General features: G+C 48.9%; 1 protein-coding gene across 2 annotated transcripts in view; it reads right to left on the bottom strand.

Annotated features, from left to right (window-relative positions):
* Positions 1 to 1,189: 1,189 nt before the first annotated feature.
* Positions 1,190 to 26,609, bottom strand: part of USP7 (ubiquitin specific peptidase 7) — a 56,162-nt gene continuing 30,742 nt past the window's right edge. For both annotated transcript variants that reach the window (XM_081296891.1, XM_081296892.1), the window contains exons 3-31: positions 25,615 to 25,813; positions 23,340 to 23,478; positions 22,589 to 22,677; positions 21,232 to 21,340; positions 20,224 to 20,354; positions 19,788 to 19,842; positions 18,766 to 18,846; positions 18,589 to 18,679; positions 16,073 to 16,155; positions 14,058 to 14,167; positions 12,653 to 12,809; positions 11,466 to 11,610; positions 10,822 to 10,952; positions 10,280 to 10,414; positions 9,723 to 9,824; positions 9,482 to 9,587; positions 8,594 to 8,686; positions 8,445 to 8,512; positions 7,719 to 7,819; positions 6,920 to 7,073; positions 6,103 to 6,170; positions 5,523 to 5,631; positions 5,352 to 5,429; positions 4,657 to 4,757; positions 3,748 to 3,847; positions 2,670 to 2,789; positions 2,462 to 2,533; positions 2,228 to 2,318; positions 1,190 to 1,796 (exon numbers count right to left, since the gene is read on the bottom strand). In XM_081296891.1, the coding sequence (XP_081153017.1) occupies positions 1,690 to 1,796; positions 2,228 to 2,318; positions 2,462 to 2,533; positions 2,670 to 2,789; positions 3,748 to 3,847; positions 4,657 to 4,757; positions 5,352 to 5,429; positions 5,523 to 5,631; positions 6,103 to 6,170; positions 6,920 to 7,073; positions 7,719 to 7,819; positions 8,445 to 8,512; positions 8,594 to 8,686; positions 9,482 to 9,587; positions 9,723 to 9,824; positions 10,280 to 10,414; positions 10,822 to 10,952; positions 11,466 to 11,610; positions 12,653 to 12,809; positions 14,058 to 14,167; positions 16,073 to 16,155; positions 18,589 to 18,679; positions 18,766 to 18,846; positions 19,788 to 19,842; positions 20,224 to 20,354; positions 21,232 to 21,340; positions 22,589 to 22,677; positions 23,340 to 23,478; positions 25,615 to 25,813 (3,125 nt within the window). In that variant the 3' untranslated portion in view covers positions 1,190 to 1,689. The remainder of the gene's footprint in view (positions 1,797 to 2,227; positions 2,319 to 2,461; positions 2,534 to 2,669; positions 2,790 to 3,747; positions 3,848 to 4,656; positions 4,758 to 5,351; positions 5,430 to 5,522; positions 5,632 to 6,102; positions 6,171 to 6,919; positions 7,074 to 7,718; positions 7,820 to 8,444; positions 8,513 to 8,593; positions 8,687 to 9,481; positions 9,588 to 9,722; positions 9,825 to 10,279; positions 10,415 to 10,821; positions 10,953 to 11,465; positions 11,611 to 12,652; positions 12,810 to 14,057; positions 14,168 to 16,072; positions 16,156 to 18,588; positions 18,680 to 18,765; positions 18,847 to 19,787; positions 19,843 to 20,223; positions 20,355 to 21,231; positions 21,341 to 22,588; positions 22,678 to 23,339; positions 23,479 to 25,614; positions 25,814 to 26,609) is intronic.

Below are 26,609 nucleotides of genomic sequence, written 5' to 3'. Positions count from 1 at the left end.
ACAGTACCTCTGCGGGTTGGTTTCAGTTAGACTCCCAGCCAACACCCAAAGGCAAAACCTGGGGGTCCTAGGACAAGGACAGGCCCGAGAGGAAGCCAGGGAAGGACCAGGCTCTCCTGATGGGCCCCCAGGCCCGGATGGCGAGGCAGCCTGACTGAGCAGGAGGGCAGCGCTCACAGCAGAAACCAAGGAGAGATCCTCCAAGGCAACTGCCAAGAGACCAGGCACCGATGCCACGGACACAGGACGAAGGCCAGAGGCCAGCCCTGCCAGCCCTGCACCCGGCGGACGCCACCTCTCTCAGAGCCATTTCATTAAGTCTTTTATTTCTCAAACTTACTGTGACCAGTCAGAGGCAAGTCTCCCCTCCCCACCCCAGCCCTGGAACCAGGAGGAAACGCATCCCCATGGAACCTGTGCACAGCGAAAGGGCGTCCCAGGCAGCAGCGGGGAGGGCAGCAACCTTCCTCCACTTCCACGTCACTCACTGAATTTTTATAGAAAATTTTATTCAACATACAACATTTTCCAGCAAAAAGGCAATATACAGGAAGAGTTGGCGAACACTGCTGCTACAGAAACAAAGGTACTGGAAAAGGAGGGAAAGTAAGCGTGATCTGCCGATTCTATTTACTGCACTCGAAACTAGACACGCAGCTGGCATCAGCTCCATATGAAAAGGAAACGAGGCGGGGGCCGAAATGAACCACACAGTGAGTATGACACCAGGGACATCCACTTGTAGACTCACCCAACAAAAAGTGACCTCTCCCAGTGGCAAATTGTACATGTCCACTCATTAAATACACAATTTCATTTTTCCTTTGTTATTTTACCCTTTGTACACAGCCAGCAGCTTCCTAACCACCAGCAAGCGCGCCCTCTTGCTAAAGGCTCTCCTGTGGCTCTGGCCACCCGTTTCCACGGATGCTACTTGTGATCCTTTCACCTGCTCGTCCTGAGGAGCTGCGAGCTCACTAAGCTTGCTGAGGCAGCAGAGTGAACCTTCATTGTATTTAACGTGTCCAATTTAATAAAAAGACCCAAAACATCTGTCAGGATTGTATTCAGTGCACCCACCTGGCAAGTGGGCTGCAGAGCAGTGGCTGGCGGAGGTGAGATGAGCTTATTTAGAAGACCCCAGGCATCCGGAGGGGAGGAACCCGAGGAAGGGCCGACAATGCACACATGAAGGAAAGAGTGCTATTTATTAGGTTGTGAGTTTCTGTTTTGCCTTTACAGATGCACAAAAGGTCACTGAAAGTATAACTGAAGGAGTTAAGTCAGACGAGCCTGCAGACTGCCTGGCTGCAGGCTGTGGACAGGCCCCAGGCGGGCAGCCAGGCAGCCTGTGCCACCCAAACACAGCCTAGAGACCTTTTGCCAGTGACACGCGTCCTAGGAACCTCTTCTCCCCGTCACGCTGACAGTTCCTTGCATTCTGGTTACCATAAAATAACTCTCATTGGCATCCAAGCTTTATAAAAACACCTTCATTTTGCTCAAAAAGGGCAGTCAATAGATACAGAGAAGCCAAACTGAACAGCCTCAACAAAATAAAATTAACATCAGCAGCAAATCCTCTTGCTGGAGACTTCGGCTAGAGTACACGTGTACCAAAGTTCTACGGCTGTTAAAAAGGGGCACACACCCACGCGCTGTCCCGCCTTGAACACACTGGTAAAGAAGTCAGTTATGGATTTTAATGGCCTTTTCAAGGTAAGTGTAGCGACTCCTCTTTGGGGCTTTGTTGAAGTGGTCGAGCCCTAGCCAAGGCCGAGGGTGAGACATGTTACCTGGTGGGGAGAGAGAACACGTGAGACCCCAGAGCCCCTGGCTGTCCAACGTGGACCTCCTACCCACACGAGCCATCACTCCCACAGCTGCATGTGGGTGTCTCAGCGAAGCCGGGACCTTGAGCTGTGCTTGCCTGCCTGGAGCAAGGGCGCTCCACTTAGGGGCCGTGAGGGCTTCACTTCCGCAAGGCAGCCCTGGGAACTGCGGGTCAGGGCAACCAGCACCTGTCCCTCAGTCCTCAGCCAGCACTCAGCCGACGGGAAGGGCTGTGATCCTTAAGAGAGTCCAGGGGCCACCGGTTGTCACTCCCTGTTTCCCAAGGGGCCCCGACGTGGAGAGCGAAGAGCCGGCTGTCCACCTCCCCATCCGTGCCCACTGCCTCTCAGGAGTGCTCCCCTATGATGAACCCCTCCAGGGAGAGGGCTCTTACCAGGCTGTGGCTCAAAGTCTTTCAAATTCACTTCATACTCGTCTTCGTTAATGTACTGGTGTCGGCCCATCATCACAATTGCAAATTTAAACTAGAAGACAAAAACCAAGACTCCTCCATTATCTCTGCACACTGGCAAAGTTCCTATCTCTGGCATTACTGACTAAGCAGCGCCACTGGTCGCGGGGCTGGAGTGGGCGGCCCCTGCGCTCTCGCCAGGGCCCCAGAGCGCACCTTTTCAAACTCCTTTTCCTGGACGTCCAGCAGGCTCTGGATCCGCTTCATGACTTCTCGGAAGCGCTCGCCCTGGGAAGGCAAAGGACGGAGTGCTTCATGCTCACTCCCACCATCTCGGTGCCGCGCTGCGCTCACTGAGGCAGGAGCGCAGGTGAACGACACCTGTTCAGAAGCTTCCAGTTCTGACCTTCCCTCAAACTCTTACCTGGTGTATCCTCAGCAAAAACGGAATTCCAAATGTCCCAAACACCTCTTTGTGGAAGTGGGCCACTGTAATCAGCATCTCGTTTTCCTTATCTATGTCTACCTGGTCCAAAGGTATCTCCTGGGGACACATTCCAAACACAAAGAGTGTCCTAAGTGCAGTCGCTGCCGGCACGTGTTGCACTTAAATTCTAATGTGGCACTCCACCGGGCAGGCTAGAGCGCACTCCAGAGGGCCCCAAGGCCAGCGTATCAGAGGCTTGGCACTCCCCGGAGGTGACAGGACCTCTCAGTGTAGGGCCCACCTGGGAGGGCTCGTGTGTGCCTGTGGAGGGGACTGCAGAACCCTGGTCTCTTCTCTTCATTCCTCCACCTTGAGCTCCCTGCCAGACCCCAAAGCAACAGGGACCAGTTCATGAGGGGTGGAAGCCTCCAAGACTGTGAGCCACAATATACTTTTAAGATGAGCATTCCAGGTATTTTGTTAAAATGATGGAAAACTAAGTAGCGGAACCACATTTTTGCCAAAATACCACGATAAACCTTGCTAGAATGAGAGTGCCGAGTATTGTAGTTACCACAGGAAAACATTCAGCTTTCAATTCATGGCAACCCAACACTTTCTGCCTACATGCACTTGGGGTCCATATTAAACTTGGATTCTAAGCATAAATTCTGTAGGCTTCCACCAGAGTCCACACACAGAGGGAGGCAGCATGGTGGACCCAAGGGAGAACACAAGGGCCAGTGTTTAATGGGGACAGCGGTTCTGCTGGGGAAGATGGAAAAGTTCTGGAGCTAGACGGTGATGAAGGCTTCACGACAAAGTAAATATACTCGACTACACACTTAAAAATGATGGAAATGGCGAACTCTGTGTTGTATTTTCTCATAATGAATCTCTTCTGTAGTCTGGAAGAACCAAATTATCTCAGAAAGCACTTCAACAATTGGTACATGAACCAAACTAAGGTCCCCTGTATGACTCGCAGTGAGTGTCACAAGGGCAGTAGACACCCGCCCTGCCACACACTGTCCCAGGATCCAAATGCACTCTGCTGCCAAAAGGGGACAGTTACCTCTATTCGAAATGTTCGACTCGTTGCAGGAGATAAACATTCTAATAATTCATCTTCTTGATGCACACCAATAATTTTGTAGCTTACAATTTCTAGCAGCCTAAATGAAGAAAAAAAATGGGGCAAATAAATATATATGCACACATATGTATTCATGTCCTCAAACAAACAAAAACAAATCTGGCTGCTACCACAAACTGAATCCATGAAGCTACTGGAACACGCCTATCTTCTTCCTCTAGATTTACTTACTTATTTATAAAATAAAGGAACTGTACACATCAGAAGCAGGGCCTGCGAAGGGTTGAGGAGGTGGTCCCGAGTCCAGTCAATAAGCCTCTGGAGCTAGCCCATGGCCACACTTGGGCCCAGAGACAGGCTCATCAAGCCAACCTTCCCCACAACGAGGTCTGGGCAGGGAGGACCAGATACTTTCTCACTCTTCAGAAAGAAATAGTCTCTTCATTTATTAAAAACTTACAAAAGAAGGCATTGTGGAACTAAATAGCTCTAAAGGTCAGCTGTCCTTCAAGCTGACCAGAGGCAAAGTGGTAGGAGCAGGGCCCAACTCTCAGAAAACACTGATCGCCAAACTCAGCATCAGCCGACAATTCTAACACAAATATGAGGTTGTGTCTCAAATACAATCAGGAGTCACCTTTTCCAGGGTCAGTTGATCATTCAACTCAAACCAGACCTTTCCTGTGGTGGCTTTTCCACCTGAGCTCACCTTTGATTACAGTCATTAACATCAGAAAACAAAGAGCGGGAAATGGTTTAATAAAGTTATTCCAAACCTCCACTCAGCACCAGCTTCAGGAGGACGTGGCAGTGGGCTTTAAGGGGTTCAACCTGCACTGTTTGGGCTGGGAGCAGCCCTGCCCGGCTCCAACCTGGGGAAACACTCACCTAAGCCTCCCTGATGCTTTCTCACCCAGCTCCACGGCCTTCTTACATTCTTCTAACAGGTCCCGGACACAGCCATGCTTGTCTGGATATAGTGTTATTTCCTACGCGACCACAAGATGACACGGTCGCATTAGAGAAAACAGACTTTTGCTGCAGCAAATAAGAGGAACCCTGGCCGACTGGCTCAAGCACTCCGTGGGCCACCACTGTTCCCCTTAAACCCAGGGCCCCTGCTTGTGAAACCACGCACTGTGGGACCATCTGCCCATACCTGGGACCAAGCCAGTACTGACAGGAGGTTAGGAAATGCCACCTTGATGCAGAAAGCTTGCCATTTCCAGCACCACGGGAAGTGACCCTGGGAAGGGCCCCGGGAGAGTGGGACATGGTTCAGAGGGAAAAGCCAGGCCCACACCGTGGCTCTGGCCACATCAGTTCTCCAAGGGCCAGCAATGGGGTCTCCCTCCCCAACCCTGGGGGAGCTGAAGAAAGGAGGCGGCAGAGACAAAGTGTCCAGAAAAGGCCCCGAGTGCGGCAGGCTCAGGGCTGAGAGACCTGCGTGGGCAGCATGCAGGCTGCCTGAGTGGGGAGGACTGCGACGCACCGAGGGCCTCTCACACAGGCTAGCACTGAGGGAGGGTGTTCCTTTTGGGACCAACAGACAATAGGCAAATGCCAATAAAACAAAAACTCACCTCTTCCCTAAACTGGCTGTTTAACCATATACACTTAAAACTTCGTCTGTTCTCAAAGTCTGTGATTTTCATCTTAAGCTATGAAGAAAGAGACATGCATTTTAGATAGGCTTCCACAAAAGCCCACACCTTCCCCTCATCACCCAGAGGGACATTAATTTGGACTCATACCTGCTGATAGTAAAGTTTCTTAGGTTGTCTAGGCTTGAAGAATTGTAGAAGATCTCTTAAAGTACCTTCATAATTATGTCTAAGAGGATTACCTGGGCCATCCCTATAACTACACAAGAAAACAGCATATAAATAAATGAAGTGTTTATTGGCCTAAAACACAAGTCCTGAGTGAACACAGAAGCAAGCCCCTGGCCCCACACCTAGACATGAGGTCTGGGCCTGGCTCAGGGTTCAACTCAACACTCCCGTTTCCTAGACCTAAGTCCCTCTAGCTGTCACACTCAAATGTTGTCCTCAAAGGTGACAGCAATCAAAGCCTGACCACACGACCCCTGATGCAGCTGGACCAGTAGTGTACATGAAACACTCTGGCTTTCAATGAAGCCGTCAACTGCTTTGACATCTCCAAGTAACGTGGATGTAACATGAGTTGTGACAAGTGCAGACCTCAAGGGAGGTGAGAAATGGCATGTCAGGCAGAGTGGCCAACTACTAGCATGTCAGCTCCAAGATGCTTCGATGAGCTTTGGAAAGCACTTAGTAAAGAGAAATCCCCGCGTCGACGGGCACGGCTTACCCTTGAGACTTGAAAAACTGAAGCAGCATGGGGTCCGTGTTGAGCCTCTGTGCGACCGTCTTTGCTACCTGGAGACGGAGAGAGGCAGGCTTGTGTATGGGGCACAGCTCCTGGGCCTCGTATCTTGTGGGGTTAACTAAAGCCATGTGTTGTGAGCAGGCAAGGGGTCATGGCTGTGGAGTCCGCACTCCATGGCATAGGATGTGACAATTCGAGGCACACACACAATGGCCTGGATGGAATCAGCACAAGGGGCCGCTCCATCTCAGGTGCTGGTCATGTCTCTGTCACTGGATCCTGCGACTCCCATCTCATGGTTCTTTTTTTTTGGGGGGGGTGGGTATCAGGGATGGAACTCAGCCCCCCCACCCCCGTTTTTAAGAGACAGGGTTTTCTCACTGAGTTGCTTGGTGCCTCGCTTTTGCTGAGGCTGGCTTTGAACTTGAGATACTCCTGCCTCAGCCTCCAAAGCCACTGAGATTACAAAGTGTGCACCACCGTGCCTGGCTCACAGTTCTTACTTTTAATGATAAAGCTCATGTTTATTTTCTCACGATTAAACACTTGCCATGTTATATTAAGGCAAAGGGGCTACTGCAACTTCTCTCTCAAAACAAAATTATGCCAGAGAAGCTTTCCTGGGATAGACACGCAGACACGGTGGAGGACAGGGAAGCACAGGCCCAGCTCCCAAGAGCATCGGCCTAGGTCTAACATCACCCTTCCCAAACCACAGCCAGACAGCCTCCTCAACAGACTTGTGGAAAACAAACAGGTCTTTCTGGGTAGCATGTGGTGAGGAGCAGCTTTCTGACACCTGAAAATAGTTCATCCTGTTGGACAAGGTGACCACGAAGCCGGGGTCGTTGGGGATCGTCTTGTCGCAGAAGATGACGTCGACACGGTGGTAGAGGTCTCTGAAGTATTCTTTTGCAGTGGGCAATTCACTGTTATCATTTTCAGGGTCATCCCTGGGGAAAAGAAATGTTCAGAATGAATGGAGGCCCATGCAGTGCCCCTGTTGAGGGACCTCATTTGCTGGGCAGCAGTGATGCCCACAGACCCTCTCTGTGCAGGGTACTAGGAGTGCACCCGACTATATGTCACCAGTGCCACAGAAAAGGTGGCAGCCCCAGCAGGGCGCGGCTCAGGTTGCTCTGCACTCTTTAGGTTCACAGCAGAACCACACCCACAGCGCTGTTGGAGAGCAGAGCCCCACCCGACCAGAACTCGGCGGGGAGGCTTCTGTCTGCTGGGAAGCTGTTCCTGACTCAAGTACTGCAAACCAGACTGTGAGTCTGCTGCAGATAGGTCTGAATGAGTTACCTGAGCAGATACGGCCAAGGAATTCTGACTTCCAGTGCTGAGGGAAGAACAACTCTTCCCACCTGCTAACAGCTATCGACATTTTTAGGAAACAAAAGAGCTTTAAATGATGGCAATGTTCACTGCCCCTAACTCCAAAACCCAGAGGTGGCTAGCTACTGCCAACACTCAGATACTTGCAACAACTTATTGGCTCAGGTCCAAGTGCAAATGTGCCCTGGTTCTGGGACAAACCAGATTGCAGCTCCTGATGCTGGTGCAAAGGGATGGAACCATCAGGTGGTACGTACTTCTGAAACACTATGATATCACCATCCATTAGTTCATCAAGGGCTTTATCAAGAGACACGTCATAGTCCTGAATTCTCTCTGTTAAATTCGGTTTAACTTCCTATAGTAAAAGATATAAAAGTTTTATTACAAAATTTGTCTGCACATAATGTAAGTATTTTCTCTACACCCAATTCTGTTCACCATTTTTTTTTTAAAGACATGGATTCTCCTCATGTTGCCCAGGCTGGCCACAAACTTTTGGGTTTAGGTCATCCTCCTGCCTGTCTCCCAAGGAGCCAGAATGACTGTAGGCATGCACCACCACACCCAGCGCACCCACACTAAGTTGAAATGTCAATGGAAGCTGGGCATGGGTGGTGCCTGCCTGTAATCCCAGAAACTCTGGAATCATCCTGCCTCAGCCTCCCATTTTGACCAACCTAAGCAATCCAGCAAGACCCTGTCTCATGGGGATGTGGTTCAGTGACTCGGGGATCCTGGGGGTCAATTCCCAGAACAACAACAAAAAATGTTAATGGGAAAAACAAACCTACAGGTACCTAATAATCACTGATCCTGTAAGTTAAAACTAACAAATCTAAAAATGTGTAATTTCTGAATTCAAACTACCAGAGGCCTGGATTTAAAGGACCTTAAACAACAAACCAGGGGCTGGCAAAACACCACCCTCCCACCTCCAATGACGACTGTTACACTGACTATGAAAAACAAGTCATCCAAACCTCATAGAGGATAAGGCTAGTATCTTGGACAAATCCTGCTCTGTCACACATAACTGGAAGCAAGTCACCTAGGATAGAGGAAAAGCTTTAATTCACAGTTGAGATACACTGAGCAAATCCATGCAGAGGGCAGGTGCAGCAGGACTTACGTATTTTACAGGATATGGGTGTGTAGATATGCCCACAGTAATTCAAGCTCCGTGTTTTAGGATCATACATCTTCAAAAATAACATTACGTCATCTATAAGTTGATGAACGGGTTTGTTAGAATCTTAACACTCATTACAATGTTAACAACAAAAAAACAAAACAGCTGAGCTTAGGAGGTCGGTGACTGAAATGATAGCTTAATGTCCCCCTAAAAGTCAGTGTCAAGAGGCTGCTGATCCTATGGCAGCAGAGGTAGGCTCCAGATTTCACACCCTGAACTACTACTACCCCAGGCAGTAAAGATGGTTCTAAGGATGGCAAACTTGAAATCCCAAGTTGGACAGATGGGGATGCAGCTCAGAGGCAGACCACGTGCCTCACACGTGACAGGCCCCAAGTTCAATCCCCAGCAACAACAAAAACAAAAAAGAAATCCTGGCACTAACTTGCTGGGAGTATGTTAGCTGGGTCCCTGCCAGAAGTGGATCCGCACAGCAATAAAAACCTGGGACTTTACTGTGAGGGTCAGCATGCTCTTAGACGGGGGTGTGTTCCGTTCAGCTCTAGGTGCACACTCTGTGGTTGTTTCTACATGAAAACAGGCCAGGTGGCCCAGAGAATGAAATGTTGACTACCCGGCCCTGACAGACACCTGTGACCCCTGCCCAATGTGATCAGAGATGCACACGACTCAGGGACCCGGAGCAGGCACGGGGCAGGCCACTTCAGCATGGCTGCTCAAAGCCTTGAACACGGACTCAGTGAGCACCTGGGGCACTGACCAGCAGGTCTCTCTGCAAGGGGAGGCTCAGCCTCCGTGTTCAGCACGACCCAGGACCCCAACTCTCCTGTGCTATGTGCAGCCGGGCACTGCATGGGCACTTACGATCTTTATCAAACTTGGGCAAGGTTGCTCCACTGGCAGCCAACTCAGGATCCACTGTTTCCAGGAATATTGTCCAAGGGTTTTCGTTATCACTCAGTTCAATCATCTATTTCCAAAAGAGATGCTGGTTTTAGAAGATGTTAATGGCTTAGATGACAGAGTGAAAACTACACGGTGCGCACCGCCTGCAGAGGGGATGCCTCCTGCAGTGCCACAGACACCCAGCACCAACGATATTTACTGTTTTGTTGCCGTCTGCTTCATTATCTAACATTGCTGGTCGTTTTGTTCCATTACTCCTTGCTTGCATGGGCCACAATCGAATTTGATCTTGTGGAAATCCCTAGGGGAGAAAAATAAAAATAGATCAAAAGAACAACCATCACACACTTTTCAATTCTATACCAATTTAAAGCTTCTGTGTTTGGGGAGGGCTAATTATAACCCTTCCCCCATCTGAGCTGGACAGCTACACCTCCTTCCTCGGGCTCTCTAGCACTCCAGGGCAGAGGGCCCGTGGTTCCAAAATGCTGCTGCAGCTGGGGAGGAATGCCCACCCGCTCTGCCCATCGGCCAGTCCACTGCAAGACCCGTTCAGGGTAGAAACATGCTCCGAAATGCTGTGGAATTCCCTGCACTGGAGTCAAGAGCTCAGCATCTCCTTCCCTGGCTCCAACAGAAGCAGTGCCCAGGATGCTCTCCTCACTTCCACAGGCAGCCAATCTGTGCTAAGGGGCGGAGAAGGAGCATGCGCAGAGCAGGAAGTGCCAATGGAGGCGAGGGAAGGGGGTCACGCACCATGGTTTGGGAGAGGCTCTGAACAAACTCTGCCAGGGAGGAGTTCTTCAGAACCTTGAACACAGTGTACTTCACTTTTTCTTCATCGTACATGTCGTTTCCTTGGTGGCCACAGAACTGGTCCTCTGCAACTATCTGAAAACACACACACAGAACAGAGTTTACAGCTGACAGATAGCAGAGGAGTCCGGCGAGGCACATTCACACCACATGGGCTGAAAGCTAGGCTCATCCTCTGAAGGGACTTCTTCAGGAGACCAGAGGGAGGAGCACAACAGAACAGCAGAGCCTCTAGTTCATGGGTTGCTGTGGTGCTCTCCCTGAGCACCTGCAGTGGGCCCTGCAGCCCTGCCTCCTCCCCGGGAGGTCCTGTCTGACACACACACACACTGGCACTGCTGTATGTGGCCTCCATCCGGCTCACACCTAAGCCCTTACTGCTACGCTGGGTGGACATCCAATCCCTCAGTGCTGACCACCACCTGTGTCCAAGTCCCCCAAGGCCAGCTGTCTGTGGCAGGGCTCAGGGGGCAGAGGCTGACCTGCACTTGCATGTAGAGATGGGCCTCCTGCCGCTCCTTCCGCTTCTGAGCCTCGATCCTTTTCTCTTCCTGTAATCGTTCCACCAACTGCTGAGGAATGTCATGGTCTGTGACGGCTTGTAAAACTTCACCTGCAGGACAGATGCATCCTCTTTCACCTTGGTGCCACGGCCACTAGTAAAATGACCTATTACAGTGATATTACTGCTGGGCACGGTGGTCCACAACCGTAATACCAGCAACTCGGGAGTCTAGGGCAAGAGAGTTGCAAGTTCAATACCAGCCTCATCAACTTAGGCCCTAAGCAACTTTGCAAGATTCTGTCTTAAAATAAAAAGGGGCCTGGGGATGTGGCTCAGAGGTTAAGCACCCCTGGCTTCAATCCCTGGCATCAACATAAATAAATTTTTAAAAAGTAAAACTGTTTGGCACCACAGTCCACTTTACAATCTGCAGGCCCCATCCACTTGCTTTTGGATGGACTGAGGAAGGCAGAGTAAGTAGAAACAGGTTTGGATGGGCAACACAGCTTGGTCCACTGTATGTTGTTAACTTTTAATTGCATTCTGTTGGTGTAAAATACCAAGGCACGACTGTGTGGGTTCATCGTGGCTAAGAGCAGGACAAAGCCCAGCTGCACTCACTCAGCTTCGACTCTCTGATGTAGACCAGCATGTACGCGTTCGTGCAGTGTCGGACAGAGAGGTCATCATCGTGACCTCCGTAGTTGTGCTCGATGGCTTCCTCTTTAGTACACCTCGACACCACGTCGTCATCAAATTTACACCACTGGAAGGAAAGCAGCCAGACATCAGCAGAGACAAGGCGCCAGGACCGCCCTCACACGAGAGGCCCCGCTGGGTCAGAGCAGGCGTGGCCTGCCACACAGAGCAGCAGCGCTGCCATCTGCCTCTTTAATACTCCGTGGGAAATGCTGCCATTTCACCAGCTCCACTTCCTACTCGGGTTCAGTGACAGGTGCTAACAAATCTGGAGAATTAAACATACCTAATTCAGCTAGTTGACACTTGGTGCTATGATTGTACAGTTCAATGGGATATTTTACATTATCCCACGACACACTGCAACAAATTGATGACTTAAAAATAAGAAAAAAGCCAGGTGTGAGGGTGCACACCTGTTATCCCAGAGGCTACAGAGGCTGAGGCACAAGGACTGAGAATTCAAAGCCAGTCTCAGCAACTTAGCAAGGCTCTGAACAACTTAGCAAGACTATCTCTAAGTAAAATACAAAAAAGGGCCGGGGGTGTGACTCAGTGGTTGAGTGCCCCGAGGTTCAATCCCAGGTACAAAAGAAAAGAAAAAAGCCAGCACAGCTGTATGATAGTCATCTTCCCATCTCATGCCTCCAATAGAGCCACTTCAAAGTCAAAGGGACAGGAAAGGCACTCCACCCCTGATCCCTTGCTTGCTGGCCCTGTGGTCTTGGAGCTCTGATTCTGAAACCCTCATTTGCCAAATGCTAACAGACCTTCTGCCCTCCTGAGTGTTATGAAGAGGATGAGATGGAGGACAAGGGGCCCCCAATACACTAGCAACCTGTGAGCAGAACTAAGTAAGTGCCTCTCGGCTGTAAAGCACTCTGTAAAGCCCAGTGTCTGTTACTATCAGAGGAGCACCATCTCTGACCTACCACTCTACCTTTAAAGTACTGGCAAATGAAGGGACAGGAACATGGCACTGCACAGCAAGAAAACTGGACATCAAAGGCAGGGCAGGGATCCTTGACGGACGCGGTCAAGGAGCAGAGCAGAAGGGAGCACAGCATAGCTGAGTTTGCAGGGTCCTATCGCCTGGGCCCCACACTTACTTTGCCATCCCCTTTGGGGTTCAGATAAACCACATAATGTCCACCATGATTATCTCCACTGTGAACCAGGACAGCATGAAGAATATAATTTGCAGGATCTTTAGGATCATTTTTTTGCAAAAACTCATCAAGTGGTAATTGTTCCGGAAACTCAAATCTATTAAGAAAAATTTTTTAAAGAAATTAAACATTCGTTTATACATCTGAAGGGAAGGCGCTTTTGAAGTACTTCTGAGATAGCTTCCACTAATTAGAAAAATCTGTTCATTGTTATGTCAATATAAAGTTGTGGCTAGATTTGAGAAAAATGCCTAAAAAGCACTAGAATTTGAACTAGTTCAAATCCAAGGGCTCAACATAACATTCAGTGTTGGGATAGTCTACAGAGAACTTTCTAGGGTGTGGACAACCCTTCGGCATCAATCAGCAAGGCCAAGTTGCAGACCGCAGAGTTACTGCCACCTGAGAGATGGGCCAAGGCTGTGGCTGGGAGCGAAGATGGGAACAGACTCCTCTCGGCTGCCTTCTGCAGAAGCCCTGGCTCTTGCTGGCTTCACAGCATTAGATTCAGGTGGTCAAATCTTGTCACCAGTGGTGACAAAGTGCAGAAGAGCTGCAGGGAACCCAGGGGCTCCAACCCTTGGCTCTCACGCCCTCCGCCGGGGAGTGGCAGCCCTATGTTGCCAAGTGCCGAGTTCCTAATGATGCCGAAAATCTGGACATTTGTGTGAAATACCATAATTTTTAAAACACTAGACACAATTCTAATAAAAGTAAGGTGAGGATGGATTAAACCCCAATGTCTAGAGCCCACCAGGCAGCCCTCATCATAAGGCCATAGCAGGGTGAGCAAGTCGGGGGCAAAGCCTGGCAGAGCAAAGGGTCTACTTGTGGTGCCCTCAAGCCTGAAACGTGACTGACCATCCGCCAGCCTGTACACAGGTTGGTGCTCAGACCAACCAGGGTAAGAACATAGTATCCTAAAGCAAACCCAGGGGTGTGCATGAGCACTCTTGCATCTGATCTTAATCTGAAAACCCCCAACTTTAGCATTCTTGAAAATTCTAGTACATTCTAGAAGTTAACCGCTGAGATCACAAAATACTGCAAAACATACGAATCTGAGGTAACATTTATATTATGGGAAAAACCCAATTTATTAGAAAAGCTGGTGAAGTCAAACTCTAACAAACCGAAATAATTCCTAGACTGTCCTCATAGACTTCAACCTGCCCCAACAGGGGACTGGAGTTAGGGGAGGTGTCCATTGGGAACCAGCTTCTCCTACTGAGGTCATCCTGACCCTTACAGCTCTCCGGGGACCTGAGGGTGGAGAGGAGCAGAAGAGCCCTAGATGAGCTGCACACAGACCACAGCACCTCCACGCTCCGCCCGGGGGGATTACCTGTCATTGATCTTGATGTTTTGGTCCGTCTGAGGGTCATACATGAATCTCATCAGCTGTAGATGTAACACTGGTGGCAATGTTAGGAATTTCACACCTTTTTCTGCTTCCTGAACATTGAGAAGAAACACAAACTTAGTTCATCTCTTTTTTTCTTTTCAGTACTGGGACACTCAACCACTGAGCCACACCTCCTGGTCCTTGATTTTATTTTGATAGAGGTTCTCTCTCACTAAGTTTCTGAGGCTGGCCTTAAGCTTGTGATCCTCCTGCCTGAGCCTCCCAAGTCGCCAAGATTATAGGTGTGTGCCACCGCACCTGGCTCACCTCTAGTATTTCTTGAAGCAGTGAAAGTTAATACAATTTCAGCACAACTGAATGTGTCTAGGGACTCTGGATGGGCAAAGGCAGGAAAGTTACAGTGTCTCTGCCATTTAAATCACACCACACCAGCATTTGTGTGGGAGATTAAGTACTAAGTTGACGCCTAGCAAAGGGGAGGGGTTAAGTCAATTACATATGCAGCCATATTTAACTGGCATTAAACACGTCGGGAAAATTAAAGAAAAAACACTCCTTGGCAAATTAGAAAGTTGGTGATTACAGTTGTGTCCGACTGGGCATGTAGTGGAAGCTGAGACGAGAACAAGCACAGATGAGCATGGCTGCCACCACCAGCAAACAGCCTGTGTGCCCTGGATTCCCTCACCAGGTCCTGTCAGAACTCAGTCAGAGCCTACTGCTCAGTCCCACTAACCAGTACCCCTCTCCCCGGTGCCAGCCTCTGTGCTACTGGACACTCACATGCACCTCCATATTCTAGGTAGGGTCTCCTCTAGAGGGACATGTGACCTCTAGGCTCCTCTGGGCCTCCATCAGCCAGCTATCTATCCCTCATCAAAATAAGGCCTTGAGAACCTCAGCCATCGTGAGCACTTTTAAGTGCCTGATTCATGGGTGTACTTCCAATAAAGGCCAGAGACTTGGAGGAATTGGGGGAGCTCCACAAAACATACCTATTTGGCAACTTTCTTTAGTATGCCTGAGAATGCTTAGGAAGACATGGTACCTCTGCAAAGAAAAACCCAAATACCCAGGAACCGGGGCCTTACTACAGGACGACACTGAAGACAAAAACATCCTCTCCACCACTAGACAGGCCAAGCCTAGGACACACTGCTCACCTAGACCCCAAACCCCCAAGATCCCAGAGAGCAATTCTTGTGAGTGAACAGAAATGTTTCCTAGCACACTTGGATGAGAAAGCTCCAATTAAGAGCTGTAAAGAGACCTGATCTAACCCATGCCCTGGTTCCTCTAACCTAGCAGAATAGTGGGCACATTGCCCACTATAGAACAGGTACACTGGCACCATGAGCCATGCATTGACAGCTTGGTCAGCACAGGCCAATCTGCAAAGCTGAAATAAGAAATTGCTCGAGTCAATGAGTCCAGGTTAGGAGGCTGCAAAATCAGAACCTGGGCCACTGGGTTGCTGGATCGAGTAGACCAGCAACCACTGCCCAGGTCACCCCGTTAGACCATAGAATGGTCACTTGTTCAAGAGGCTCAGTGCTCCACCAGATGCCCAGAGTGTCCCCCGCTAGGGAATGCACCCCTGACCCTAGAAGCTGTAGCCCTCAACACTAACTACACTTAAAAAAAAAAAGTGTGACTAACTAAAAGGAATCAAGTAACCAACTAAGGAAACTTTATGCATGACCACAAAAAACTGAAGAAAAGCTCTAACAACGAACACAATAGACAAGAGAAAACTTCTTCCAACCCCATAGCAATTCTCCAACCTGCAGGGCAGCTGAGCTCGGCTTGGACACTGCTGTGCTTGAGATCCCTGCTACTGCCCACCCCGACCCTGACCCCTTGAACTCTGTCTGGAACTTCCTTGGCCTCTAAGCCCAGCACCGCACAGCAAGGCACAGGCAGGCTCTTCACTGGTGACTAAGCAGAGGACACAAGAAAGGCTGCAACAGGACACAAGTAGACACCCACGTTACCTGCAGGCCGTGCTCCCCGGCATCGTATTTATTGTCACCGTCTAGTTGTTCTACTGCCACATAATCCACAAATGACTCAAATACTTTAAAGAGAGAGAGAAATAGGTCAACCCATGTGATCACTGAGACTATCTGTAACAGAACCAACCCAGCGCAGATTATAAACATCAGTGCAACTAGAACATTCTGGAAACCAACTGTAGTAACGAGCACCCTCTGCTACATCTGTGCTGAGTTTGCCACACTGTCAGCTTCGCTGGCTCAAAGGACACTGAGGGACTCCTCAAGAGTGGCTCAAGTGGCAGCATTGCAGGGTCAAGGCCTATTAAAGGTACAGTTGAGGTTGCACACGGTGGAGGGGAGGGACAAAAATTGGGCAAGAGGCAGCGCGTCTAAAGGTGGTCAGTGGCATGGAGACGCAGAAACCTGGGGCTCAGCTGGACCTGCACAAGGTGGGGTCAGCCCGCTGGCCCAACACTCACCTGTTACAGGGGCTCACAGACAGAAAAAGCAACAGGACCAGGCAAGAGGACATCAAGAAAAGTGACGACAGACACAATGGGTGTCACTAAAACCAAGAAGTTTTGTTGAACAAATGGCAATAAGAGTGACAGGCCAGCAGCACGCTAGGGAAGGGCTTCTGCTCTGGTCTGAGGGCCACAGAGCTGGACCACGGTGGCACCAGCGGTTCACAGCTGGGGATGTCAGGCAGTGCTTCCCTCGGAAGAGGGACAGAAATCAGGCCCCAGGACAGCCAGCTCACTGTGGACGTCCCCCAGACTGCTGAGCAGGGAAGAGGAGGGAAGCTAGACAGAGGTCTGCATCCACTGGGCCCTGAGGACAGGCACGAGAACAGGAGGCGCGAAGCCAGTGGAATCCGAGGCAGAGCACTGCAGAGATGGGCTGGGAGAACCATCGGCGAATCGGGTGAGGACCTTATCAGAGGCCCCCAGGAAGACAAAGGTCAAGGGAGGACAGGCCTCTGAACTCATGATGAAGAAGTGCTCCCACCAGCCACAGTGGGGAACCTCCTGACTGTGGGAGACTCCCAGATCAACCCTCAACAGCACTTGCAATGCTCCCACCTAATAAGGCTTGAAAAAGGGGCTGGAGAGAAGGAGACCATTTACAAGCGACCTCATCGTCCTCAGCATGCCTGTCACCCAGGAAACGAAGCCCAAGTTTGCAGAGGCTGCAGCCGTAGTCCAGCTGAGAGCCAAAACCATCCTAGAGGAGGACAGCCAGAAACCAGGCGACCGACAACAGCAAGCGGGGACATCAGGACAGTCACAAACTGCAGCCCCTACCTTAAGGAAAGCAGAGGCAAGCACAGGTGGTGTGATCCAAATAAAACCTCTTGGATATGAAAATAATAACAGGATGAGATCAACAGCAGACAGGAAGACTGGGGAGGTGGAGGACAAGGCACTGTAGCTGACCCATGGAGTGAGCTGGGCAGCAGGAGGGGTGGGGAGCACAGAGCCTGTGCCAGCAGCCAAGATGCTTTCCAAATCCGATCCAAGACATTTAGTGAACACCAAGCTGCAGAACATGGAGAAACTTCACCAGAGCTCAGTGTGATTCATACCCAGGCAGCTTAAAACCTACGATAAAGGGAAAACCAAAAGCACTGGGCTTTTTTGAGAGACACTTTGACAGAGGGACGAAGGGTGACATAAGACCTCCTCGAAATGATGCACACAAGAGGACAGCAGAACACTGGAAGAAGGATGGCCGCCCAGCAGTCTGTGCCAGGGAGAGGAGGGCCTCGGGACACCTGGAGGAGGGACACCTGACAGGGAGCCAGAGAGCCCCACCCGAAGGGAAAGCCTCCGAACCTGTGAATGAAGACCTACGCAAAAGGACAGGACTCAAAACAGAAATAAGAACTGGGCAGCACATGAAAATAGATAAAGGACTCAATCAAGTCTCTTACCACGCCCTCAAAAGTAAGTCTCCCCCCTAAATCATTAAAAAGCATTTGAAAAAGAGACCATTACAGACCTTCAAGGAAACACGAACCACATATGACCCCACAGACCCAAGAAGAAATCCCATACCTGCTGAGAAGGCAGGCAGGGGAAGTGTCTGTCCTGCACCTAGCACCTCAACCGGAGAAACAGACTCCGGAAAAGAGTTTGTGGTACAACCCTAAAATGTAACACTATAAACAATGAAAATGATCAAGCGATCACTATTTACAACATGACTATCTCATAAATATAATGTTGGACCAAAGAAACCAGAAAAGGTGACATTGTGCTACATGATTCCCTTTAAATAATCATCTAGAACATGCAAAGTTATCCTGAGCTATTAGAAGCCCAGATGTTGGGGTGCTGGAGAGGGGAGCTGGGGACTGGGCTGGTCTGGGGCAGAGTTCAGGGTGTGTGTGTGGGGGGGGGGCTGTCCACCCATCGCACTGCACACTTTAAAAAAAACAAGGTGTGTAAACGAGACATTAAACCAAAATAGAAATAATCAAAAGCACATGCCTTTCTGCACATGACACTTACTGTTTTTCTTTCCTTTTATACTTAGCTGGATATCATAATAATCTTCTCTTCTGTCAGACCGATAGTCCACCTCTTTGCACTGGATATACGACTGCAGTAAGCAAAAGGGCGCCTCATTATCAGCCAAATCTGCACTGAAATTTTTAAAAACCATTCTTTAAGCTAAAGATCACATACCACCATTTTGCCTCGGAATAATTTTGGAATGGTGCCTTCCACACATGTGCCTTTCATCTTATTCTCCACATTATCAAGCAACTGAAAGAGAAGAGGTGAGTTTTCAAAATGATGTTCTCACTTCAGTAAGATACAGTAATTTAATACTCGGAAATGTCAATGGTCAAAGAAATTCTAGACTATTACGACCTTTGGCATGCAATTATCAAAAACATACAAAATCTTCCTTCTTGGTTGGATTTTTACAAAAATATCTACATGCAACAGTTGAGGTTAACCTTTTATACAGCCTTTGGAATGAATTAGTAATCTGTAGTGCCTTTAAAAGCATTTTTAATATTCATTTTACCTCTGTGGAAAAGCATGTAAATTGATCACTAAACTTAACTCGCAATGGTCCACACCAAGAGATTAATGAGTTGAGCCTGTCAACAGGATTGACTGGTTTGTCCATGGATATTTAATGAACTGGATTCAATCCAGCTAGTGCTGCAAAAAAGAAAACACACCTTGCCCAGCCAATCACCTTGAACATCCATGTTGTGTGTGTGTGTGTGTGTGTGTGTCTTATCACAACTGGAAGGATAAGGAGTCGCTAGTGCCTAATGAGGTTGGGGAGAAGTGACAGTGGGTGGAGATCTGCACCACTGAGAACGGGGTGCTCCAGGGTCTGGATGCCAGAGCAGCACCCAAGACACCAAGCGGCCGTGGTTGAGGACCACTACCACCACCCCAGCGTTCGGTCTGGCTCTCTGCTCATGTGTGTACACCAGTCTACCAAGTCAAAAGCCTGCGACTGTTTATACTCTAACTTCCCCTAACACCCTACCTCCAGAGAGCTAATCAAACAGCTCTCTCCAGCATTTAAAACGAGACAGATGCTTCCTTCTCATTCTAGCCTGGGTTTGTCCTGAACAAAGATGGGTGTTGTCTGAATGAGGTCTGAGGTTGTACTGGGTTAACTGCTCCTGACAGTGCTTCACAGTTAATGTAGGACTGTACAATTAGTGCTGGACACTTACCACTCGACAGAGCTCTTGAACATCGTGTTGCATGAAGCTATCTAAAGTTTCCCACCTTTCAAAGACAAAACAGACATCTATATTTGAAGTGAGCAAATTAAACAGCAACTTAGATTTTAAAACAACTGAATAATCAGCTGTTATTCTCCAGTTAATTTTTTTATGAAGATTATCTTGGAGGTTCTATAATTCAAAGACAGGAACATTTACACGTGTTTCAGCTTGGGTTGGGAAGCTGTGCTGCCAGGGAAGGTAGGGTTACAAGCAAGTGTACAGAAATTTGAAAGCTATAGATGTTGAAGATGAGACAAAATACAAAGATTAAAAGCACCAGCCTCCCTGGCGTAGGCCCACCCTGCGAGCTCTGCCCCCGGCTCAGACCCGCTCACCCGCCCCTCACCCAGCAAGGAGACCCGGGGCAGTCTCTGGTACATACCCAAATGACTTTGTTAGCTTTTTTGTTCCTACGGGCTTATCACTGTGCTGTAATTCATAGAATACTCTTTGTAAAGCTAAAGGGACGCTTTTAGAGGAATCGTCGCCCTCCGTTGGCATCATGTACACAGCCTGAAAGAATTGGTTCAGAATCAGAATTCTATTTCATAAAAGTATCAATTCTAATATCACAATGGGTGACTGCCAGGGTTTTTATCTATCCCCAAACAGGTGAGAGAGTCTGTGAAGTCATGAATGTCTTTAAGAGACAATCTAGGAAAACACAAGGTTAAAAAAAACAAGTTTTTTGTTTTGTTTTTGTTAATTACTTATGGCAGACCACACAATAAGACCCACATTCACTCCATATTTCTTAAAGTGATGTTTTAAATTTACCATTACTCATGAACAAAAGATTTGAAAAACTCTGGAATTACCCCACTTAGCTCTCTCCCAACAGAACCCCCCTGCCCCTGCCCAGCAGCATGTGGACAGGGGTGTGCAGACGAGGAGGAGGCTCATCAAACAGTCAACAACAGTGTCCGCCCGCAGCCGGACGGCTTCCGAGTTCCCAAGTCCTCAAAATTCACAGGAGTCCTCAAAATTCACCTACCATGCATTAGATCCCGAGTGTGGATTCTTACAATGTTTACAAAAACAAGATGCATCCCTAAAAAGTGAATATCAGACTAGAGCCAATAATCAACTCTATTTTGAAACAAAAACTTCAATTGTTGCCACTAATGGCTTTCCTGTTTAATTTTTATATTTGTTATTTCCAGCACAATTAAAGTTATAAAATTATGCTGTCAACCACCCAAGTTAGCTTAAGACAGCCGGTGTCTAGGCACAAGGGAATGACAAGCCCCAGCCCAGCCAGGGCTCCCTGTGGAGAGTGCAGAGGCCTGCAGCACACAGTGAGGGACAGGAACGTCTGCTGGGGACTCTGACCCTTGACACACCTGACAGAGTGGGTGAAAGGTGGGAGAGAGAAATACTATTAATTTACCTTTCGTAGTTGATTTGTGAAAAATAAAGTCTGCAGAAGGCTGTTCATGTAACAAGTCGCTCCCTGATTCTTTAAACCGACATAGCCCGTGTGCTTCTTTGAGTCCCACCTGAAAGACCAGGCAAGCTTGAGGGTGGCTGCGTGGAGGTGGCTGCGCTCTGCGACGCACGTGCGGCGGCTGGCTGGGTGTTGGTGACAGGCCCTGTCTGGGTGCCATGGCCTTTTCTCTACCACCTGGCGGAACAGGGTCCACACCTCTCCTCACCAGGCCCAGGGCACGAAGGACACTCAGCCTCAGTCCTTACACAGCTCCCCTTCAAAGGCCACCAGTTCATTTCTGTGACTGTGTCAATTCGATCCCAGAGTTCACATAGCATTGGTCACATCTGCTGACAGTTCATACACTGCTGTGTGTGTGCACCTGTGTCACTGGGGACTGTACCCAGGACACATGCTAGGCAGGTACACTGCCACTAAGCCATCCTCTGGCCCTTTAGAAATTTCCAGACAGGGTCTTGCTAAGTTGCCAAGGATGGCCTCAAACTCCAGAGCCTCTGAGCCCAAGGCAAGGCTGTTATTGGTCAAGATCAGTACTCAAAGACACTGAGAACACCCACATACTCCTTCCAATGTGCCTGCCTCGCAGAGTGTTTTATCCTGCACACCTTATACATGTCACATATATACTCGGCAAGATGGGAACGGCCCCAGCCCACCTTTCCCATAATGGGTCATGGATGAAGGAAACAGGCAGGAACTTACACAGAGCTGCTCCCCTCATTTTATTATTTTGGTGGCTGGCTAGGAAAGGTAGATTCTGAGGTATCTCACTCCACCCCGATGTCTGACAGGGAGCCAGAGAATGCCACCTGGGAGAGAGCAAGCCTCTCCCCTCCACCCCAATTCTCTCTGCACACACAGAAATTGCCCGGGAGCAGGATGGCTGTGGGACAGCAACGGTCCCAGCTGGAGCTTCCCACTCCCCATCACTTGAACTGTCAGCAGGGCCTGCTTCTCTCTGCCTTGCTCAAGGACCTCATGGCCAGGTTATCATGTCCCTGCCACCCTCGAAATAAAAGGCACAGCTCCTCTACAGTGGGTGTTTACATGCAGCCTTGGACTCCTCTACTAGACCCGTCTGCAAAGGTCTTCCAGATCTGAAGACATGGCTGTCTTGCTGACCACCATTACATTCCTAGTGCCCAGCAGTGAAGGGAAGGAACTGCCCAGTGAATCTGCAGGTGGTAAACGAGGCGTCTCTGTCGTGTGCTGAGGTGCAGAGGGGAGAACAACACATGCTATTGCTTCCTTCAGTTCAGCACAAAGGTATTTTTAACAGTACCCATTCAAAACTTACGCAACTCCATGGGGAGCATCCGCCTGCACAAAGACTTCAAAAGTGACTTTGTCATCATCTATAAATCCTTTCTCAGGATCAGTCACTTCCTATAAAAGATAAATAAGAATATCCAACTTTCATAAGAACACACAAATCGTCACTTCATTCCAAAAGGACAATATTCCTTGTGTCCTGTACTTAACAGATTAAAATACTACTTTTTTAACACCCCAATTTTGCTTCCAGTTTAAAAGTGCTTTGATTTGTTTTAAACAGTGGTCTGTGAACAAAACCTCAACAGCTTGGCTCTTCAGGAGCCATCCCAGAGGTACTAGGGCTCAGTGGCACAGCATGGATGAAGCCACAGCGTCCACCCGCTACAGCAGGACTTCAGAGGTTCTGGACTCAGGCTAGACAGTAACATTCAGCAGTAATGAGTTACTTAGAAGCAAGAACATTCCAAAAAACATTACACTGGTCACCACCTCTACTGAGCCAAAATGAACTAACTTGGAAAATCTAACAACTCCATACTAGCTCGACCGAGACAGGCCCACAGAGCAACATGTCTGGTGAAGGGACTTCCGCCCATCAGAAGGAGCCTCCAGGTGTGCTCAGGAGTGGAGACCTGAATGCAGACGGTGTGCAGCAGCTAAGGCCAGAAATCAAATAGATTCGAGCAAAAATTTCACTCGAAGATGCTACAGGAAGAAGTAAGAATTAATTAAAGCACTAGTGGAGAATTCAGACTAAATACTCTGTTACTTACACTCCAGGCCATAAAATTGGAAAATCCCCAATCGTTTTCCTTGTGGAAGAACAAATGGCTAATGCGGCGACTGAAGGACTTTTCGTCATCTCTGTAATTGATGATCTTCAGCACTGCCTGGGCGTGGCAAGACCATGACCTGTTCAGAGAGACAACCTGCGCCTCAGCTGAAGCTCAGCTGAGGCCTGCCATGCTTAGACACTAACCCAGCACAGGGAATGCCTTCTCTCGTTTGGGTGGGGAAAGGCTCGTTTACCTCTTAAAAGTGGGGAGGGCTTAAGGGTGTCCTTGTGGAGCCTGAAATGACTTAACTCATTTGTTTTTTAGTTCCTAAAATACTTGAAGCCAGTATTTTTAAACTGCTTCTACAAAATACAAGTTTCTGAACTTTACACAGTGGTCTTGGATTTTGTTAAAGCCTGTGACTGGTCTGGGGCACAGCTCAGCAGTAGAGCACTGCTGCATGCCAGGCCCTGGGTTCCTTCAGCTGACAAGATTAAAGAAACAAACAACAACAAAAAAAAAGATAATGACCTCTTAGTAGAGAATGATTATTTACAAAGAATAAAAATACACTGCACTGGAGTGGCTCAGTGGGGCTCAGTTCATGAGTTCATGGGTTCAGTTCCCAGCAATGAAAAATTGGGGGAAAAGAAAAGAGCATATGCCCACGTGTACATGTGGACCCATCAACAGGAGGCATCCCCAGCACCACTCCTGCGTGCTGCCTCCCCGTCCGCTCTCCGGCACACCTTCCCAGGTGCCAGGAAGGGCTGGTGCTCTGGCTGCCTGCTGGGCTGCACAGGGAGCTGCGCCAGCTCCCAGTTGTACAGGCCTGCCCAGGCAGCCAGGAACTCCGCGAGCAGGGACGGGGTCACAGTGATGGCCCACACATGGACTGAGGCGTGGAGCAGACCACAAAGGGGCTCAGGATCCAACGTTTAGAAAACAAAACGGTTCACCACCTTACAGCCACTAAAGAAAGGGCTCACCACTGAGTGGGGCTTTCTCTGTGAAAACTGCCGCTGATCTCTGAAATATGGACTTTTTAAAAATTTTATACTGGGGATTGAACCCAGGGGTACTTACCCACTGAGCCACATTCCCAATTCTTTAATTAAGAATAGGTATCACTACTAAGTTACCTAGGGTCTTGCTGAGCTGCTTAGGTCCTTGCTAAGTTGCTGAGGCTGGCTTTGAACTTGCAAGCCTCCTGCCTCAGCCTCCCCAGATACTGGGATTACAGGCGTGCGCCACTGCACCCAGCTATGATATGCTTTTTAAAGCAAATTGAAGGACAGTGCTGTTCAGATGGGAATTTCTGCTGCCTCAGGTTGCTTACAAGATATGAAGAGCTTAGTTCTTGAAACTACCATATAGGCCAAAAACTACAGACAAGAACAAGTCCAGCCCAAATCTCATTGGATCATATCATAATGCCAAAGAGAAGAAAAGCTTTAACCTATACACAGGCTCTGGCGCCTGCCAGGTAACACTCTATCACGAGCAGGCCCAGCCCAGCTGGGAAGGGAGAAAAGAGCTGTGCTCCCGGGGACATGCGAGTACAGCACAGGGAGTCAGTGCTCCCTGGGCCCAGGTCTGGGGGTGGAGCAAGACTGGGCCGATGAGGGCCGAGGAAGCAGCTTCCAGAGGACAAACCCGCACTCCCTTCAACAGACTGTCAGCAGCCTTTTGCTAAAAGTTTAACAGTTGACAGTTATTGATACCAAGGGGAGATTCGAAAAATTCTGAGATCAAATTAATGGGTAGGCAGTTTAGAATACTCATAAAAATGTGAAGCCTCTTATCTTCGTTTTCATGTAAACAGGACCACCAAGATTCCTCTCAGCCTAAGGCATTTTAGAACATAACTACTTAAGGTTTTAATGTATACTTTCTGAATAATCCACAGGATTAGCCTATCTATCTCTCAACGAAGGGGAGGCGTGGTCCTGAATGCAAGCTGCTCTCAGGCAGCTGCAGCAAGCACAGGGCAAAGCTCAGTGTCAGCTAGTCTGGATGGCCCAGATTCCACGGGCTGCAGATTTTAAACACACAAACTTCAGTTTTTATTTGCAAGTAAAAGATATACTTTTCTAGTTTGGAAAATACGTACCAGTGACTTTTAAAGAGAGAAGTGTTTAATTTAAAAGCAAAGGGCTGTGTGGAAGCAGCAAGGAAATTGGAAATGAAATCGAGGAAGGTTGATTGAATTTGGCTTCCAATAATGTAATAACTATTTGTGGATTTGTAGTTGCATCATTTAAACTCTTACGTGGAATCAGATTCAGCATTGCACTGGAGAAAGAATCCTACGCTTTTTTGGTGTGGTCTGTCTGGATAAAAGCGTGGCATCACCATAATCTTCCATGGCAGATTTCGCACAAAACACGGAGGGCTAAGGACCGACTCACTCAGTCTGCTGAAGCGCTCGACAGTGAACTGAAAGGTTGCCTCGGAGCGCCAACTGGTGTCTGCAAGAAAACACGCCATCAATCACGGAGCCCATGCATTAACTGCAAGCACTAGCACGCACTTGGCACGGACTGCTCTATGCAATCTCCATCTATCGACTAAACCCGAGAGCAAGGTTTCCATTTATCAGACAGCTAGGACTGAAAGGCGACCGCCTCTGTTGAGTGAATCCTTGCTACCTCAGAGGGCTAACCACACTCGCCTTCCCTCTTACTCAACAGTTCAGTGTGGCACATCGTGGTCTCCTACATCTTCATTCCCAAGCATCCCGGTCACTGAACGGGTGTGGAAAGACCTCGGAGGGAAGGGGCAAGATGACTACATAACTGACCAAGGACGGGGCTTATGGAGAGGCGTGGGCCTTAGGTGGAGTGTGGGACGTGGCTGGACACTGGCAAGTAAGGACCCGGGAGGGGTCGCCAGCGCCCTGCTGCGCAGCCCTGCTCCAGGGTCCAGTCGGCCTGACACTGCTTGGTTACCTCAGTGTCTGTGAAATGCTACCCTAGATCCCTATGGGATTAACTGTTAGGGTAAGAAAGTGGTGCTCTCCCTTCAACATGAACGGAGGCCATCATTAAATGTTAACAAGACTGACGACTCATTTAAGGACTTAAAATTCTGTTGAATATTCCACCTTTTACTGATCATCTGCATGCCACTGCAGGCCATAGGCCCATTCGCTGAGAAGAGTCTGGCAGTGTCTCACTGTTGGCTTCTCACACTACTCTGCGACTCTCATCCCATGGCCACTGCCAAGTCTGTTACTGACCAACACTCAGGAATAGAGTAACTGCT

This window comes from Spermophilus citellus (genome assembly GCF_964194105.1).
Source record: "Spermophilus citellus genome assembly, chromosome: 6".
NCBI lineage: Eukaryota > Metazoa > Chordata > Mammalia > Rodentia > Sciuridae > Spermophilus > Spermophilus citellus.
This window is presented reverse-complemented; position numbering and strand designations above follow the sequence as displayed.